Consider the following 18,066-nt stretch of genomic DNA (forward strand, 5'->3'; position numbering starts at 1 on the left):
ACACGCAAAAATCTCTATTTCCTATAAACACGCCCCTTAAACCACTCTCGATCTCTGTCTTGCACACACACCTACACATGCATGCGCGCGCACGCTCGTGCAAATCACACAACTAGGCGTTGTACACACTGATAGTGTAATCCTTCTCCTACTACTACTACTACTACACACACACACACACACACACACACACACACACACACACACAGAGAGAGAGCGAGAGCTCAGAGCCAAGTGACAACTGACGTCACCCTGTTCCTGTTTCTAAACACACGCGCGCGCGACCTAGGTCAGCCGAGCTACCGGAAATGTGAAAAAATCAGCCCAGCATTTCAGTTCCTTTTTTTTAAAGATGTACCGTTTTACTGCTCAGATAACATTAAAAACTCGACTTAGCGTAAAAGTGTTTCACATTTTGTCCACTTCAATCAATTCCTTAGGATTGTTTTTGTTGTTTTTGTTGTTTTGTTTTCCAGTGCATCCCCACAGCATGGTGCTGCCACCACCAGGGGACTGAACACACGTGCATGAATGTCGCACGTTTCAGATTTTGTATTTTGAAATCGTCTTTGAAAAACAAATCATGTAGAGAAAATACACGACGCTACCCAGAAGCAGGTTCTCAACAACTCGGTGTGTTTATGCGGTGACCTGAATGTTCCACAGGTTTTCCAATAAGCCACAGACTCAAATATGATTTACAAAACCCACGGGTTTTGCACATTCATTTTTCGAAACCATATCTCAAAGCATAGTCAGCATCCGTCAATGGCAAATTTCGTGTCTGGGTAAAACTTTCTTATTTGCATTTAGGTCTGAACTTTGATTGGACCATTCTAGTGAATGAATATACTTTGCTCTAAACCATTTTTTATTTTTGGAGTGTGTATCGGGATGCCACCGATACCACACAACAAGGCTTGTTTGGGCTTTCTTTCTTAACTAAAAAGAGTCTCTTACTAACATGAGGAGATTATTCAGAGTAGATGTGTAGGTTAAATGTGATGGAAGAGATTACTGAATGCCACAGTGGTTCTAAAGGGATAGGAAAATGAAATTTTCTTTGGTATTGTATGAAATGGTATGAAGAATTGTAATTCTTAATGCATTATGAAACAATTACAGCAAATATTAAGGTATGCTCACTGAGGATAAACACAGAGGAAGTGAGTAGTGCGGTGTATTAGGTAACAGTTCTTATTTTTAACAATAATAATTATTGGTTAGTTTGCTAAGCTAAATAACTTCGGTCGTTGCTATTGATGAATCTCCTTTGTTCTCTTCTTTTTTTTCCCTTCCTTTCTTTTTCCCTTTTTTTTTTGGATACAACCAATACTTAACAGAGTGAGAGGTCTTTAGTTTTTCTCTCTCTCCGGTTGAGTTTCCTGTTTCCTCTTCGGCCCCGCCTCCATCTTTGAAACGTCAACAGCGCCAAACTTTCGGGGTCCTTCGTGAGGGGAAAATGAGCGGCAGTGTTGCGGGGCCCCAGTGGAGGAAAGTTCACTCCGTTACCGGAGTCGTTCCCCGGTCCAGGCATGGACACCGGGCGGCGGCAATCCGCGAGCTCATCATTGTATTCGGTGGCGGGAATGAAGGGATAGCGGAGGACCTCCATGTCTACAACACGGGTAAGCTAACGTTAGCTGCTAATGTTTTTAGCTTGTAGCGGAGGAAAGTGGCCCAGCTCTCGACACGAAGTTTGTTTACCTCCATGAAACTACCATCTTCTGTCACTTGTCATAGTTTTATTTTGTTTAAAGACAGTTTGTTAAATTGGGTTCAGTAATATTACTTTAAGTGGCTAAACTCATCTGTCTCCCCGTGTGTTTCAGCGTCTGTCGCATGCATTAGTAATGGACTTTAATATTATATTTTGCATCCCTGAAGGATATTTGAACAGTTTTTTTTCCAGGGTGAAATAAGAAATCTAAGCACCTTTAATTTGAATTATTTAAGGTGAGACTTTAAATCCTAAGAAACACATGGTGATGGCAGCGTCAAGCTGGACACTATAAAGTTAAGTTTTCGAACTAAGAAAGCAAATGATCCTATCTTGTTCAAAATATCTGGACTATGCTTAAACACTGGCTTTCAAAGAGCTCCACATTTTCTCACAAAAGTTAATTCTGCCACTTTATTGCCAGAAAATCACTGACAATGGCAAGAAGCATCAAGTCAAGTGGGAACTCCAAGTCAAAGCTGTGGAACCATGTTTTAAAGCAGCAGCTGGTTTGATATCTGTGTTGCTGTTTCAGTCTCCAAACAATGGTTCCTCCCTGCTGTGAGGGGGGACATCCCACCCGGGTGCGCCGCTCATGGCTTCGTCTGCGAAGGCACCCGGATCCTGGTGTTTGGTGGCATGGTTGAGTACGGAAAGTACACCAACAGCCTCTATGAGCTCCAGGTAAGTCAGGTGTGGAGTTGAGCGCTGCTGTTGCTAGGTGATGGAACCTTCCAGAGCTGCTTGTGTCCTCCTCAGGCCAGCCGGTGGCTCTGGAAGAAGCTGAAGCCCAGAGCGCCCAGGAACGGATCCCTGCCCTGCCCTCGGATCGGACACAGCTTCACCCTGGCGGGGGGGAAGTGTTACCTATTCGGGGGCCTGGCCAATGACAGCGAAGACCCCAACGGGAACGTACCAAGGTAACGAAACATCTTTCTGGGCTGCTTGGTTGTCTCTTATGTTGAAATTGAGTTTTTAGCCAGCAGATTTAAGATGCTAACCATATTTTGTGGCACACCTACTGCTAATCTTACGAAGTCTTATCCGTCAGCGCTCCGGTTAGTTTAGCAGACTCCATGTTTCTGCAGAAGAGGTTGCCGTGGCGATAACTTTCACGGTGTTGGTGGTTTCTGGTGTGGCGGACTAAGCTGTGGTTGCTTTCAGGTACCTGGGGGACTTCTATGAGCTGGAGCTGCAGCCGCTGACGGGAGCGAGAGGCTGGAACGTTCCTGACACCAAGGGCGGCGGTCCGTCGGCGCGAGAGTCGCACACCTGTGTGGCGTACGCCAGCCTCGGCTCGCCCAAGCTCTACGTGTTTGGGGGCATGCAGGGTTGCAGACTGAACGACCTCTGGCAGCTTGACCTCAGTAGGACTACCGGTTGTTCATGAGATCCGTTAGCGGCTCATGTCCACAAAACTAATGTATTCTTCTTCTCTGCCTCAGGCTCCATGGTTTGGTCCACGCCTGAAACCAGCGGCTCCACCCCTCTTCCCAGAAGCCTTCACTCTGCTAATGTTGTTGGAAACAGGTGCTGCAGGCTGGGCCGTGAAACGCAGTAAAATCCGAGTGGTTCCGCCTCTAAACACTCCCTTTTATTGATCTGTCTGCAGGATGTTTGTTTTTGGAGGCTGGACTCTTGCTCCAGAGACGGACAAACACGTCACCACGGCAACAGAGTGGATTTGTTCCAACTCCCTGGATTCTCTGAACCTGGGTGAGTCATCCGTTCTCAGATCTGTCTTTCGCTGTGGTCCACTGGGGCCCCCTAGTGGTCCGAATGGTACTGCACAGAAGCAACCATCTGTTAGCTGTGACGAGAGCACTAAGGTGAATACAATTAGCTTACCAAATGATTGTGTTTAAAAATAATAATGAATAAGTGGCTTAAGACTGGGGGCCTCTAAATAAAAGCTGAGGAATTCTTGCCTGCAGGAATATTTTTTAGTTTTTGGAGGCGGTGAGCCGCGCTTCGCCCAACACTGACTAACTGCATTTGTAGCACCAAAAGTAAAAATAATTATTGACAACAGACTGAAAGAAAACATTGTGTAATGTCTATTTTTCATTTATTTTTTTACTTCTGAATTACAAAAAAAATCCACATGGTTTCCGTGTGTTTGACATTATTGGAAAGCTGAGAATCCACACTTTCACAATCTGTAAATAACTCGAATAGACTTGTTCATGTTTTTCTTGTTATAGCAAGTCACATTTACAAGACGGAGACTAATATTTTCATTTCAGGTTGTACATATTAAGATGATGTTGTTGCGGTTAGTCAGGTGGTACATGAGTGTTTGTTAAATGGGTTAAATTGTCCTTCGCCTGAAAAGGTTTGAGAAACACCGATCTAGCATCCCAGCCGGAGGTTGGCACGGTAACCATTGCCGGTGTTTTTCCGTCCTAAGACTCGATGTGCTGGGAGTGCGTCGGCCCGGAGCAGCAGGAAGACTTCCAGTCCCAGCTGCAGAACCAGAACCAGGGCCCGCAGGCGGACGACCCGTCTGCATGCTGGCCCCGAGCCAGAGCCGGCCACTGCTCGGCCGCCGTCGGCTCCAGGCTGTACATTTGGAGCGGCCGCGACGGCTACCGCAAGAGCTGGAACTACCAGGTGTGCTGCAAGGACCTCTGGTACCTGGAGACAGGTGAGGACGGAGGGGAGGCGCAGCTCAGCCTTTGGTAAGGAAGAGTGACATCCCTGTCGTCTGCTGCCAGATCGTCCGACTGCGCCAGAGGGAGTGATGCTCATCAAGTCCACGGTCAGCGTGCTTCACGTGGCGTGGCGCCCCCTGGCTGCAGCAGACTTCTATATCCTGCAGATCCAGCCGGTGGTCCGCTGTCCAACCACCAAACCAGTTCAGCTGACTGGAACAGAAGGACAAACTGGGACAGGTCAATGTCCTGCAGGTGAGAAGACTCAACAGGTCATCAGCGGCCGGAGAGAAAATTCAAATCCAAATGAAGTTTTCATCCCGGTGTTGCAGTCAATAGACGGTGTGTGATGCCGCATGTTTTGGCATCAATACAAAGATATTTAAGGTTGATACATCATACTACTTTTATCTTTTGGTGTTTTTATTATTTTTCCTTTGTTCAAATCTAGGACAGAGTTTAAATAAAGTTTACAGGTGTCTACAAAATGTTGTAAACCAAGACAATAGGAAAAACAACAGTTTTGTGTACATTGTTTTCCAAATAAATGCAAAAAAATTATCATTTGAGAGCAAAATCTGTTTTAAGGTAGAGTTGAGAAACTGTAACACAAAGACAAAATATAATTTCAAGAAGGAATCTAAAACTAAATATTGATTTTTTTTTTTATCATGCTAGTATGGATCCAATATTGATACCGACTTGGTATTGATATCATGGATGTTTGGATCGATCTGCCCTCCTTTAAAACCTGGCCCAGACGTTCTCAACTTACTCGAGTTTCTTTGTTCCACAGAAAGTACTCCCGACCCAGAGATTTAGTGTTTTTGTCTTCCCATGTGTCATACTGGATGTTTGTTCCTGTTAAAGTGACTGGTTTCTCTTCACTGTCGCCCGGTGCTTGCTTAGTTTTCTAGCAGGAACCTTAAAATGGACTGAACTGAAACTGTTTGTCATTGGTGCCTTGTGATGGCGCCAGTGATGACGTTCCTGTGTAATCTATTATTTTTTAGGTCCTCAGTCCCTTCAGAATCCAAACGAGGACCCGTCCGGTCCAGGACAGAACGCATCGGCCCAGGTAGGTGTGACTCATCAGCATGAAGCCAGACTGAACACTAACGCCTTCATCCTGGTCTTCACTCGCACTGAGGTGTAAATATGTTGGGATTGAATGTTTCTTTATAATTCCAGGACTCATCAGCACCATCAGGTGAAACCAAAGCGGAGGAGCAGAGTGCTGGGAGAGAGTCTGAGTCCAAACACTGCGGTTGGTTTCTCTTCCCTGTCCAACAGGAATCGAGTCAGTTAGGATCACCTGCCTTCCCTCTGCTTCAGCTTTTGTCTTTTTATGCTGTAGGAGGAGCAGCGATGGAGGACAGCAGCTCAGCTCAGCAGCAGCAGCAGCCAGGTAGGGAGGAGTTTCACAGAGAAACCAGATCCTGGAAATATCCAAACTAAACTCTTTCTGCTTCCAGACAAACAAAGTGCTCCAAGTGACCAGACGGGGGATCTGTACGCCAGCACAGATCAGGTCAGGTCACATGCCAAATACTGTGAACCGATTGCAGTTTTCTGGCCGATCGACAATCTTTAAAAAGATTTCCGATTTTGGTTGATTTTTTATTTTTTTCCCCCCTCCTGAAAAGTTCCTAAATATAGTGACAAAGTTGCTAAATTGTCAAAATTTCACCAAATTAAAGAGATCAGCGCCGATTTATCTGTCCAGCCCTAGATTTCCTGTTCACAAAATGTATCATAGTCTCAAACAAAATAAGTGGAACAGTCAAAGCAAAATAAAAATGTGCTCTCCAACAGCGCTCCCTGTGGGCTTCCAGAGGTTCCTGGTCTTTATTCATCACTGATAAACATAGCTTGAAAAAAGAAAACAGACCATGTGCAGGAAAGAGAAGTGACCCAAAGACTGAACCCTGCGGCACTCCTCTAGTGAGCCTTATTTGAATCAGAATCCCGTTTATCAACACAACGGGATAAACGTTGTGTTGATAAACGTTTATCCCGTTTATCAACGGGATAAACCGTTGATAAAGTGAAAACAAGTGACCTTGTTTTCACTTTGGTTTTGGTAAAATCCTAAACGGTGTGAAGACTTTTATCGAGGCGCTGCGGCTTGTTCATCTGGATGTGCTGTCCTGCCTTCAGGCTAAGGAGAACCAAGATGGCTGCCTGTGGTTCGATGTCGGCGTGTTTAAGACGCTCTACTGCGAGGTCAGCCACTACTTCCTGCCAGCTGAAGACCAACAGGTGGGACTCCTGAACGGTAGCGAGCTAACAGAGTGTTAGCGTGGCGTTGACCGACCTGTGTTTCTGTCAGGCCTTCCACCAGAGGAAGCTGCCCAGCCCTCAGGACTACCAGGGCCAGGAGAAACAGCCGCTGACCGCGGGTCAGATGTACCGCTTCAGGGTGGCTGGAATCAACTGCTTCTCTCAGGGAGACTTCAGCCCAGCCAGCGAGTTCAAGACCTGCCAGCCCGGCTTCCCCGGAGCGCCCGCCGCCGTCAAGATCTCCAAGGTAACGCAACAGCATCTCCTCTCAGTGGCTACGGTTCCATTGACCATATATTTGCACAATTTGACTTTTCAAGAATAAATTTGCTTAATGGAAACATGACAATTTTAAAAAAGCTCTCGTTTTTTGACAAAAGTTTAATGCTTCTATGAGATGTTTTGGGGTTTTTTGGGGTTGTATCAAAATTGGTTTCTTTAGCAAAACTGCAATGGGAACATTTTTTAAAATGTATTTTATTTTATTTTTTTTTGCATCACACGCGTCACATGGTCAACAACCGTATGTTGCTACTGCTGCAAACCATGAAGAAGATGACAGGAAGTAGTTTTTTAATGACTTATCATGTAAAGAAACTTGTAAGTGTGTGAATTTAATTGCGTTTCTTATTTATTTAATAACTTAGCAGAATATGGACAAAGTTTTGTGCACATTTGAAATGGAAACGCAGCTAGGTGGGAGGAAAAGGTTAGCTGGAGGGTTTCTGGTAGTCATGAAGGTTCTGGTCCGGTGTGTTGTGTTCAGGCCAGTGATGCGGTCCAGATCACCTGGGAGGCGCCGACGTCTCCGTCGGGTCGGATTCTGGAGTACTCCATGTACCTGGCGGTAAGGAAAAGCCGGTCCGGCTCGGAGCGCCCGGGGCAAATGGCCTTCATCCGGATCTACCGTGGCACCAAGACCAGCTGCTCGGTCAGCTCCTCCCACCTGGAGAACGCTCACATCGACAGCTCGGCATCCTGCCGCCCCGCCGTCGTCTTCCGCATCGCGGCCAAGAACGAGCAGGGCTACGGACCGGCCACGCAGATCCGCTGGATCCAAGGTAGAACTGCTTTCTGCTGCACATCCCCCCCCGACTTCCTGTTCCATCTCCATCTGAAAACCTCTGATCTCTGGGTTTTAACAGATCCTATCAAACTGCGGGGCTCTGCTGCCAAACCAGACGGCAGCGCTGAGGCTGACCCAGACGCAGCTGACAGGTAAACAGTCTGGAACAGACTGGAGTTAGATTATCAGGATCGGAAAAGAAAATCTAGTTAGGAAAAAATGTGTTTTCAGATTGTTCCTGATCCAAGTTTACCTATCTACCTTTTTTCCTTCCTTTAGTTTCCCTTTCCTTCCTGTTTTCCTTCCTTCCTTTAAACTCATGGAATCATGTTGTTTGCTCACCTTGCAGCTCCAGCTGAGGCGGTTCTGGACCAGCTACAGGGAAAAAAACCCAATTCCCTCAGGAAGTTGAACTGAACATTTCTTAAAACATCTTTCCTAATTTATTTTTCTCTGATGAAACTGTAAATAGGTTCACAGGCCGATTTTACCTCCAACTGTTTCACTTAGCAACTGTTTTATGAAATAATCTCTAATATGAAGACGTTGTGAGGTGAGACGCATTCAGTAATTGTTTTTATAGACCTGGATGATGATTTAATCATCATTAATAATAAATAATTATATATAGATATGACTGAAACACCAGGAGGAAACACTAAGCTAATGAAATCTGTGTTCCACAGAGGTTGGGTTCTAATTCACTTTGTTGTTTTTTCTCCTTTTAAACTGCATGGTACTTCACACGTCTACATGAGTTCTGGTTTTAGTTTTAGATATCTAATAAAAGAAAATGTTGCCTTCCATTTTGTCACAAAAATACAACTCCAGCAAATCGTAAAAGGGCTTGTGTTTAAAGGCAGAGCCGGTCCAAGATGGCAGGAGGCCTAGGGAGAACTTCAGTTTGGACCCCCATTCTAGTTCACATTATTTATTGAATTGGGTTATTTTTCTGCCTTATTCATTTGATGTGGCAGTTATGTTCACTGTAACACTTGGTAATGTTGGGGAAACAGAAGCTCGTTTTTTTTTTGCTTGATTAAGCTAGTAGCAGGACTATCAAACAATGCTACTACTGTATTATTTCAACTTTTATTTGGAGTTCCCTTAAGGCCCATTTGTTTAAAATTTTTATTTTGTAAGTCAAATTCACAATAAAAATGATTAAGAATTTGAAGCTTAAGTGGGAGGACTCCTTACAGCAGTGCACATGGTTAGGCTGGCTCTGCCTCCATCTATCAGCCTAGGCAGTGCCAGTGATATGTGCATAAAGGGTGTGTGTGTGTGCCGGGTGTATTGGATAAAGGGGAAGCTCTTGTCGTCGGTGACTGTTTATTTTAAAGAGAACCTCAGACAAACAGGAACTGATGCGAACGGCACGGGATCTCGGCTTCCTGTCAGGACGCCTGAAATACAAGCTCTTCTACTGTCTGCAGTCGACTTCAGTGATGCTGTTTTACTCGCCTTCGGGGGAAAAACAAAGTTCTGATTATAATGCGATCTATATATTGAATTGTATAGTAGTTTAATACAAAACTGTCTTTATTTCCCCCCCCAGCGATTTTTATTACAAAATATCCAAGATTATGACTTTGTCTTCCTATTTAGCAGTGCTCCATTTGGTTACCAGTCTTCTGTACTGTATCTCTAGCTTGTCTGGAGTTACTTTCTTCCTTTTTTTTCTATCTGCAAATGTTTTTTATGCTTTTAAAAAATATATATATATTTCTGTGAAAGTCAATTCTTCAATTTGCCTCCAGAGGCCAAGCTTTTAATATCAGTTTTCCCCAGAACTACATGAACTTTAGTCAATTCTGGACAAGCAACAGAGAAAACTAAATGTATTCTTATTCAAGATAAATAAAGTTGATAATATCCCACAACATGAAGGTACATTCGTTTCCTGATTATTAGAGGCTGTTTTGGGGCGGTGGTGTTAGTCGTGTGTTATTCTGTCCTTGTGGTGACAAGCAAATGTATTCACACCCTTATTTGTCCTACACTCTCAAACTGTTTGCAGAAGCAGCCGTGTTTTACAGTGTAGACCAGAAGCAAAGATGGAAGAGTTCCATATGTTCACATAGGAAAAACAGCTTTGCTTTTTCTTGCTCAAGTTCTAAAGGTAGGCTGGACTGAGGCTTAAATAAACCAAGCAACTGCTTAGGTCATCCTGGCCAGGAGAGGGCCTCCACGAGCCCTTATATTCTCACACAAGCCTGTTGGCAAATGCATATTTTTGTGTAGCTGGTGCACATTTTGTATTTTATAACCTGTAGCATTCTTTCTGTATCTTGTCACATTTCTCCCAGTTTTCATACAAGAGGAGACTTGCAGTCACAGACTCGCAAAGTTCGAGTTTGCCAAGCAGCCACAAGTTCAGGTTTTATTATTCAGTTTAATTCAATTTAATGTGTCCTTAATAATTCCAAAGTCAATTTTGACAATGGGAGTTCTTATTTTCTCAATTTCTCCTGAAGTTATCATAGCTGGTTAGTTGTGGCCAGGAAGAATCTCCTGTTGAGTTAAGGGCCTGTACACAGGAACGGAAAAAGAAACGGACAAGAGTTTCCCATGATTCCGTAGTTTGTAGTTCAGAGCAGCTTGCCAGCTAGGCTACCTAGCGAGCTACAAAATAGTGGTGTCTCTGTACAAGAGGTAAGTTATCTTGTTCTGTTGACAGTTTAAACATATCAAAGAATAAGTAGCATTTACAATGTTGTTTATGCAGTTGTTTGTAATATCCTTCTAACTCCCAAACCCAGTCATTTTTTGTAAATCACGTTAGCACAGTTAGCTTGTCTCCAAAGCTAGCCTACTCTACAGGCAGCAGTTCGGTTCGCTGCCTCAACATGTTTCAGTTATGAACGCTGTGTTTGACATAACATTCAGAATTAATGTATTTTTCAGACTTACTGCATGTACTTGTTAAAAGAAACGAGCAAAGATGCAGAGTGTCCGATAATGCACACAGCGTAGAAGCTAGTTAGCGTGTCACGCTTCGGGGCGCGACATTCAAACACAACCGTGGACGACGACGTTAACCTCCAGAGTAGCCATTACCCTCAATGTGTGTTTTTTTCCCCGTTACAATTATTAGGAATTAAAAACTCGCAGTTGGAACAGTTTTATTTCTCTAATTAAAGACACTTATTGTGAGCTTTCTTGTTTTCTAACTCTTGACAGTCCGTATTAATCCAGAGGCTTGTGAAGTGGCCGTGACCAGGTTCAGAGCAGAGTTGGTCTAATTGTAATCACAGACTCTTGTATCCATAATAGCAGCTGCTGCCGGGGAAACGAGCGAAATAATCACTTGAGACCGATTCCGGGCTGAGAGCTGATTGGGACAAGAGGCTTTAGGGACTCGAAGCCACCATGGTTACTGACAACAAGACGTGAAGCTGAAGCCAGTTTGTTCACCGTTGAACTGCGTAAAGACTCACACAGACCGCGGTGAAGTTGTGCCGCTTCATTCCCCGCTAGTTTACTGTCGGGTTTTGCACCTGCCGCAGGTGAGATGGCCTCGCGCGGCCAGCCGGCCTCTCTGGTCGCCAACCTCGTGCCGGGGATGGGGAAGTCTGCAGCCGCGCTGGGGCTGTCCGCCGGGCTGGGGGGAGCGGAGCTGGAGCTGCAGAAGATGCTCATCGACGAGAGGATCAAGAGTGAAAACCACCGGAGCAACTACCAGACCCTGAAGGCTGAGCACACCAGGTACTGAGGAGGGGAAGGGTTCCGTTTATATGGACCTTGATGGGGCAAAAAAACAATGCAACTTACGCTTTCATCGCTGCTAAAAGACTGATAAAAATGTCGGATTGAAACGACCCTAAACTATTTTAGTAATTGAATAAGCATTAGCTGCAAAAAAGGGCATTTGCTGAAAGAACAACACACTCAGAGCCGCAATTAAGCCAAAAATGTGCCGTACAAAAAATATTTACGTTTTGTGTTTAATTAAGGTAAAAAATTAAAAAATAAACAAGAAAAAACCATCTTCTCTATCTGTAAACAGGTTCTTCCCAGAACTTCTCCACTTAACGTTTTAGCTTCAAATGTTGTAAAGATGATCTCATATTAAGCATCTTTTGCTATCCAATTATTAATTGGTTAATTGCCAGTGTAATGATGCTGAGCTTTGTTTTTACTACAAATGATCAACAAAGGAATATGCTGTTGTATTTTAGGTAATATGATATTTCTATTAAAAAAGCAATCGAGTTATTCATTTGTCTTTCTTTTCCCCATCCGACCCCGGATAAAGCGGAAGAAGATGGATGGATGAATTTCTAATATTGTATCAAACAGGCTTCGGTAGTTTAATGAAAATCTGCAGAATGACCATTTTTCTCTATCAGATGAATTGTTTGGAATAATTGATTACTAAAATAATTTAAATAGGTGCAGATCAACGATCAGAGTGACGTTCAGAGTTTTTGTGCATCAGTCGGGCAGAAACTTTACAGTCGACTCTCATCCTCTGTTCCATTCTCTCTATTCCTTTCCTGTAAAAAAAAAAAAAAAAATCAAAACAAAATAATAATAAAAAAAAAAATAGGATCCAGTTTAGAATGAAGCAGACACGTTTGGATCTAATAATGAGAACCGAAGCCGCGTCTCTTCTTCCCAACCGGGAGAAGAAGACAAAAAAAGTTCTGCGTCTTGTTTCCGTCTCCAGCCTGCAGACGCAGTTCACTCAGGCGCAGGGGGAAGTGAGGCGCCTGCTGAGCGAGAAACAGAGCGAGCAGGAGAGGCTGCAGCTGCTGCTGGCCGAGCTGCGGGGAGAGCTGCTGGACAAGACCCGGGAGCTGGAGGGGCTGCGCCTGCAGGTACAAGAAGAAGAAGGAGGAGTTGTGTTTAGTTAAAAAAAAAATTTATATACAGAGGGGATTTTGAAACAAACTGATATCGTTTTGTTGTTTTTTTCCCCGGTGAGCAGGTGATGACCCCTCAGCGGCTGGAGCTCCTCAGAGCTCAGGTGCAGCAGGAGATGGAGGCTCCGGTGAGGGAGAGGTTCAACAAGCTGGAGGAGGTGACTGCAGACGCCGGACAGCGGCCAATCATCTGCAGCCTTTCCCCCCCCTCCCCCGCCGTCGGACTGATGGCGCCTCTCCCTCTGCTCTGTGTGTGATCGCTCCGCAGGAGACGGAGAAGTATCGGTCCGAGTACAACAAGCTGCGCTACGACTTCACCGTGGTCAAGTCCCAGCTGGAGCACCAGAGGGAGGAGCACAGCCGCACCCTGGAGGACAGGAGGATCCTCCATCAGGCCGAGGTGGGAGTTCAGACCAGCCTCAGCTTTTTCTGTTTGATTTCTTTCTGACTTTTTTTTGTCTAATTCAGTTAGTTTGAATTAGTTTTTAGAGTGTTTGTTGGTTTTTATTAGTTAAATATTGTTTAGTCTCAATTGAGTTTTTTAGGGGCAGTTATTGTGATTATGTTTACATTGATTGGGTAATAAATGCTCAACGTAAAATACCATTTTCAAAAAGAATCGATTCAGTTATTGTTGAACAACCAGCTGACCGGAGTTTTCTCCGACCATTTTTACAGACCAACATGGTGAAGGGCTGTAATTTACCACCAGCTGATGGAAGCTGAACATGTGGGGGGGAAAAAAAGTCAATTTCACACCAGTTTGAATTTCCAGTTAGTTATAGTTTTTCCCATTAATTACAGTTTTTATTTATTTGAATGAGCGAAAATGTTTTCTCAGTTTCAGTTTTTGTTATGTTGTTAGTTAACTATAACAACCTCGGCTCGGTTGGAGGTGGATGGTGGTATAAACGATCCGCTGACCGTCTGGTTTCCTGCCGTCAGGTCGCCCGGCTGGAGAAGGAGCGGGAGGAGCTGGTGGCGCAGTATCAGGACTCAGAGGCCATGTGTGACGGGAAGCGGGTGGAGGCTCTGCTCAGAGAGAAGGCCCAGCTCCACCAGAGGCTCAAAGGCCTGGAGGCGGAGGTGGCCGAGCTCAGAGCCCAGAGGGATTCCTCTGGCCAGCAGGCTGAGAGCGTGCAGCGCATCCAGATCAGACAGCTGACGGAGCTGCAGTCTGCAGTCAAGTCACAAGAGGTGGAGCCGCTTTCATCGCCCTGCCGTGTGCGGTAGGGTCAGACGTAACGTCACGAACGATGTTTCCCGACAGGCGGAGCGTCAGTCGCTACGGCAACAGCTGGACAGGATGGAGAGCGAGCTCCAGCAGAGCCTCGAGCAGAACGGCCAGCTGACTGGGAGGCTGCACCGCGCTGAGAGGGAGGCCAGCGCTCTGACCGCTCAGGTACGCTGCTCAGCGTCCGGTCTGAGTCTGATTCCTCAGGGAGTCGCTGCTGCTTTAACTCTTCACCTCTCACTGCTGGCAGATCGACAGCCTGAAGCATTCACACAAGCTGGAGCTGGCCAGCGTCAGGCTGGACTGTGCTCGCTCCAAAGGAGACATGGAGAGGGAGAGGGACGCACTGCAGGGACAGGTGGACGGTATGGAGACACACGCACACACACACACACACACACACACACGCACACGCACACGCACACACACACACACACACACACACAGGGCCCTGATTGATTGATAAACTGGTGTGGTTGGCGGTTAATATGTGACATGTTATGTAATGTTATTACCCATCACTTTTCATTTAGTTATAAAAATTTTGATTATGACCAATAGAACTTTAAACCTGATTTACAATTTAATTATGATATTTTTATTGTATTTAAAAAAAAAAAAAAATTAAAAATGCCATTAACTTTGGAGTTTTGAGGATAAAATTAGAAATGATTACTTGAAAGGCCAGATCTGCTGTGATACTAAAAAGCTCATAAGTGGCTGTTATGTTTACAATGATTGTTTTTATCTCCAATAAGGTTTTTGTTGGTTCATAACTTTATTAGTAATAGACCTGAGACTCACCAGATCCAGGCAAACTGTTACAGGAAAGCGCCCTGTCAAAATAAGAGTTCCTGGATGGTAAGTGTCTGTGAACAGAAATGTTCAGCTTTGACAGCAGACTTGGTCTGGACTTTGACTGGACCATTTAATACCTCAATATGCTTCGATCCACAGCAGGGGTGGGCGGTGCTGAGGGTTGATGTCTGCATGTTCTAGATGTTTCCTCTATGCAACAAACTTGAATCAAATGAATTGGTCATGAATGTTTATCTGTTCTGCTGGGAGGAGAACCTCTGTCTGTCTGTCTGTCTGTCTGTCTGTCTGTCTGTCTGTCTGTCTGTCTAATGTCTGCAGAGCTTCTACCAGCTCAGCTCTGACTGGCGTCTGCTTCATGTGTTGTTAGTTTGTCAGTTTTCTACTTCCTTCTAGCATAAGAAAAATAATTTTCCAAGAAACACTAAATCAATGTTTTTCTTTCCTAAAGTCTTACCCAGCTAAAGTCAATTCATTAATAAAAGCTACTGTACACATCACAAATAAGCTGTGTTCATATTTTCCAAGACAGGAAGCATACAATGTGTGTATCTGGTGTGTGTGTGTGTGTCAGGTCTGCAGGCAGATGTTGAGGTGCTGAACGCGGCGCTGGAGCGAAACAAGGAGGTTGTGTTGGAAAAAGAGAGAGAGATGGTGAGGAAGGTGCAGTCGGCCCGAGAGGAGGAGTTCCACAAGATGGCCACCTTACACGAGGAGAGGTGAGAATCTGTTCATGAACCGGCTCCGGAATGAGCGAACATGAACGAGCGAGTTGTGTTGAATCATTCTCCATGGGTTTGTTCTAGGCTGGAGTTGGAGAACCGCCTGGCAGTGTTGGAACAGCAGAGGGCGCTGCAGGACTCGTCGGATCAGGCGCTGAAGGAGGAGTTGGAGGAACGACTGCGCAGTGCTGAGCAGTCAGAGGAGTCGCTCTGCAGAGAGCTGCAGAACCTCAGGTCGGCTGGGCCGGGCCGGGCCGGAACTGTACACCACAAGCGGGGCCCTTTATAGCTCTGTGGGGCCCCTAGTTTATTAAACTACAACACAGATGATCCACCAAAATACCACATTCTGTTTTACAAGCATAACAGGCTGCAGTTAATTATTAAACATGCTAATACATCAAGGAAAACTTATTGTTTCCCCCCTATAAATGTAAGACTTTTTAAGGATGCACAAACAACCTGAGTTAATCTTTACATCTTTATTTTGTAATAATAATAAGCATATAAACGATGTAACAAATATGAGATAACTACACATAAAGACGAGATATTTGAATCCTTCACAAACGGCCCCAAGCATTCGGCCCCAAGTAACGGCCTGGTTAGTTAAAGTTCCTGTTCCTGTTTCTGTGGTTTGAGGCTTCAGTGTTTCAAAGTCTGGGGACGATGTGAGGTTCCTCTCAGCCAGCACAGCACAAAACCACCTGGTCTTCATTTATTCTAGAAAGTCCTGTTTTGTGTTTCTTAGAAACAAACTGCAGCAGCAGAGTTCACAGCTAGAGGCGCTAGAGAGACAGAAAGCAGAGATTAATGACCTGCAGCAGGTGAGTCTGCATCCGTTTGCTCTTTTCTCTGTTTCTTGTTTCAATGGATTTGATTTCTATCCTGAATCTTCTTTGAAACAACAGCAGAACCAAGACCTCGGCGTCCAGCTGGGGGCGCTGTCGCGCTCCGAAGGCGAGCTGACAGACGCCAACCAGAGACTGAGGGAGACTCTGGACAGAGTGAGGGAGGAGGCGCGGGCGACCCGGGCCCAGGCGGAGCGGAGCCAGCATGAGGCAGAGAGGTGCGGTCCGCTCGCTCTCTGCCGCTTTCTGTGCGTCTCCACGTCTTCACGTGTGTGTGTGGCTCCACCTGCAGGATGGTGGAGGATCGGCGGGTCGAGTGGTTGGAGGACAAACACCGGCTGCAGGAGCGAGAAGCGGAGCTGCAGCAGAAATACTCTCAGGCTAAAGAGAAGCTGCAGAGAGCAGCAGTGGCTCAGAAGAAGGTTAGCTTTTAAATCTGAGCATGTCGGGAGTTTTAGACACTGCCGCTGAAACGTGAACGCTGCAGCTGTTTGTCGTTTAGAGGAAACATCAGACGGAGAACAGAGAGAAGAAGCTGCACAACAAGATCCAGCTGCTGGAGGCTAAAATCGAACAGCTGGAGCTGGAAGCTGCTGCTGCCACAAAGAGGTGGATGTCGCTCCATCATGTCTGCAGCTCCTCTGTCACACGTCACTTCTTATCAATATTTTATTCTTCCAGACGGTCAACGTTCTCAGAGGAGCAGGCGCAGCTGAGGCGGAGGCTGAAGGAGCTGCAGCGACGACACGATGAGTTCCGCTGCCTCCTGCTGAGCGGTCAGGGCCCCGCCCTCATGACCTCCGCGCTCTCCCTCGGGGTCGAAGGGCAACTGGCTGCTGACCCGGTGAGCTTCAGACCCTGAGGCAGCCCTCAGGAGGAGGAAGGAAGCGCAGCGCAGGCTGAGTGTCAGGAAATGATCGAAATATGAGGCTGAAAAAAAGCAGCTGATGTTTCTTTTCTCTGGAACTGGAATGAGATTATTTAAAAAATGATCACGGGGGAAAGTCAGTATTCATACTGTTATATACAAGATACTAATAGGAAGTTTAGAAAAACATTTTAATGTTGATGAGGTCTTAACTTTATTTTATTTTTTTTGGTTCAACTCATTACTCACTAGTTCTGAGTTCTGGAACCTGCGTGGAAATTCCTACTTTATGGAGAAATGACCACTGACTGGGATTTAACGTCATCCCTACTCAATCTGGAATAATCTAGTCTAAGTATCATAGATCATGTAGAAAGAAGAAATAGAAATGTACAAAATGTATATTTAAATGTCCATACTGTCATAAAAACTAACCAGTAGATTGTAGATAATTTCCCTGATGTAGGCAGAGAATCTAAAGTTCTGACAAAACTCAAAGTATTCGACCCCCTGATCTCCATGTTGAAGATTTTCTATACATTCAGCTGTGTGTGAAACACTGCAGAGGAGATGATGGGGTGACTGTGTGTGTCCTGCAGGAGGGAGAGTTCTCTCTGCTGCAGAGGAGACTGGAGAGTCTGGAGAACGCTCAGCAGCAGCAGCTGGAGGAACTGGGATCACTGGTGCAAAAGGAGCACGATGAACCTCCCAAACATGACCCCCTGACCCCTGACCCTGTCACTTTGGACTTATAAATATTTTGTAATCAGACGGTGCTTTTCAAGTCAAGTGAATGAAAATGGTTTGCAGAGATGTATTTTTCTAAAAGTGAACCAGTTTCTTGTTTTTCTTCTGCACAGAAAGAACAGAACTGACTCAGGGTTCAACGTGTTTACATCTGGTTTAGACCAGGGGTCCGAAACTCACTGGTGCTTAACAAAACCTGCTTAGCATTTTCAAATTTAGCTTATTTTATGGCTAAAA

The 18,066-nt window shown here is 45.2% G+C and overlaps 2 protein-coding genes across 8 annotated transcripts; both read left to right on the forward strand.

Annotated features, from left to right (window-relative positions):
- The first annotated feature begins 56 nt into the window (after positions 1 to 56).
- hcfc2 (host cell factor C2) lies at positions 57 to 9,608 on the forward strand. Its single transcript, XM_014472120.2, has 17 exons — positions 57 to 1,628; positions 2,256 to 2,404; positions 2,480 to 2,640; positions 2,885 to 3,087; positions 3,166 to 3,250; positions 3,333 to 3,436; positions 4,131 to 4,367; positions 4,438 to 4,629; positions 5,388 to 5,452; positions 5,566 to 5,641; positions 5,732 to 5,782; positions 5,850 to 5,905; positions 6,535 to 6,636; positions 6,707 to 6,904; positions 7,424 to 7,718; positions 7,803 to 7,875; positions 8,073 to 9,608. The coding sequence occupies exons 1-17, from the start codon at positions 1,463 to 1,465 to the stop codon at positions 8,080 to 8,082; spliced, it is 2,223 nt and encodes a 740-aa protein (XP_014327606.1). The 5' UTR covers positions 57 to 1,462; the 3' UTR covers positions 8,083 to 9,608.
- A 664-nt stretch (positions 9,609 to 10,272) lies between these two features.
- Positions 10,273 to 17,915, forward strand: cep83 (centrosomal protein 83). 7 transcript variants are annotated; one of them, XM_023350498.1, is made up of 15 exons: positions 10,288 to 11,431; positions 12,396 to 12,546; positions 12,657 to 12,749; positions 12,860 to 12,991; positions 13,537 to 13,788; positions 13,862 to 13,993; positions 14,076 to 14,190; positions 15,216 to 15,360; positions 15,448 to 15,597; positions 16,115 to 16,190; positions 16,275 to 16,432; positions 16,507 to 16,636; positions 16,717 to 16,823; positions 16,896 to 17,058; positions 17,682 to 17,915. In XM_023350498.1, exons 1-15 carry the CDS (start codon positions 11,238 to 11,240, stop codon positions 17,835 to 17,837), a joined length of 2,154 nt encoding a protein of 717 aa, XP_023206266.1. In that variant the 5' UTR covers positions 10,288 to 11,237; the 3' UTR covers positions 17,838 to 17,915. The 7 variants fall into 7 exon arrangements, with proteins under 7 accessions (XP_023206263.1, XP_023206262.1, XP_023206261.1 ...); XM_023350495.1 differs by having other exon boundaries at positions 10,273 to 10,378; positions 11,233 to 11,431; positions 16,115 to 16,432; positions 16,717 to 17,058; XM_023350494.1 differs by having other exon boundaries at positions 10,284 to 11,151; positions 11,233 to 11,431; positions 16,115 to 16,432; positions 16,717 to 17,058.
- The last annotated feature ends 151 nt before the right edge of the window (positions 17,916 to 18,066 follow it).

The sequence above is a fragment of the Xiphophorus maculatus genome, chromosome 17 (assembly GCF_002775205.1).
Source record: "Xiphophorus maculatus strain JP 163 A chromosome 17, X_maculatus-5.0-male, whole genome shotgun sequence".
NCBI lineage: Eukaryota > Metazoa > Chordata > Actinopteri > Cyprinodontiformes > Poeciliidae > Xiphophorus > Xiphophorus maculatus.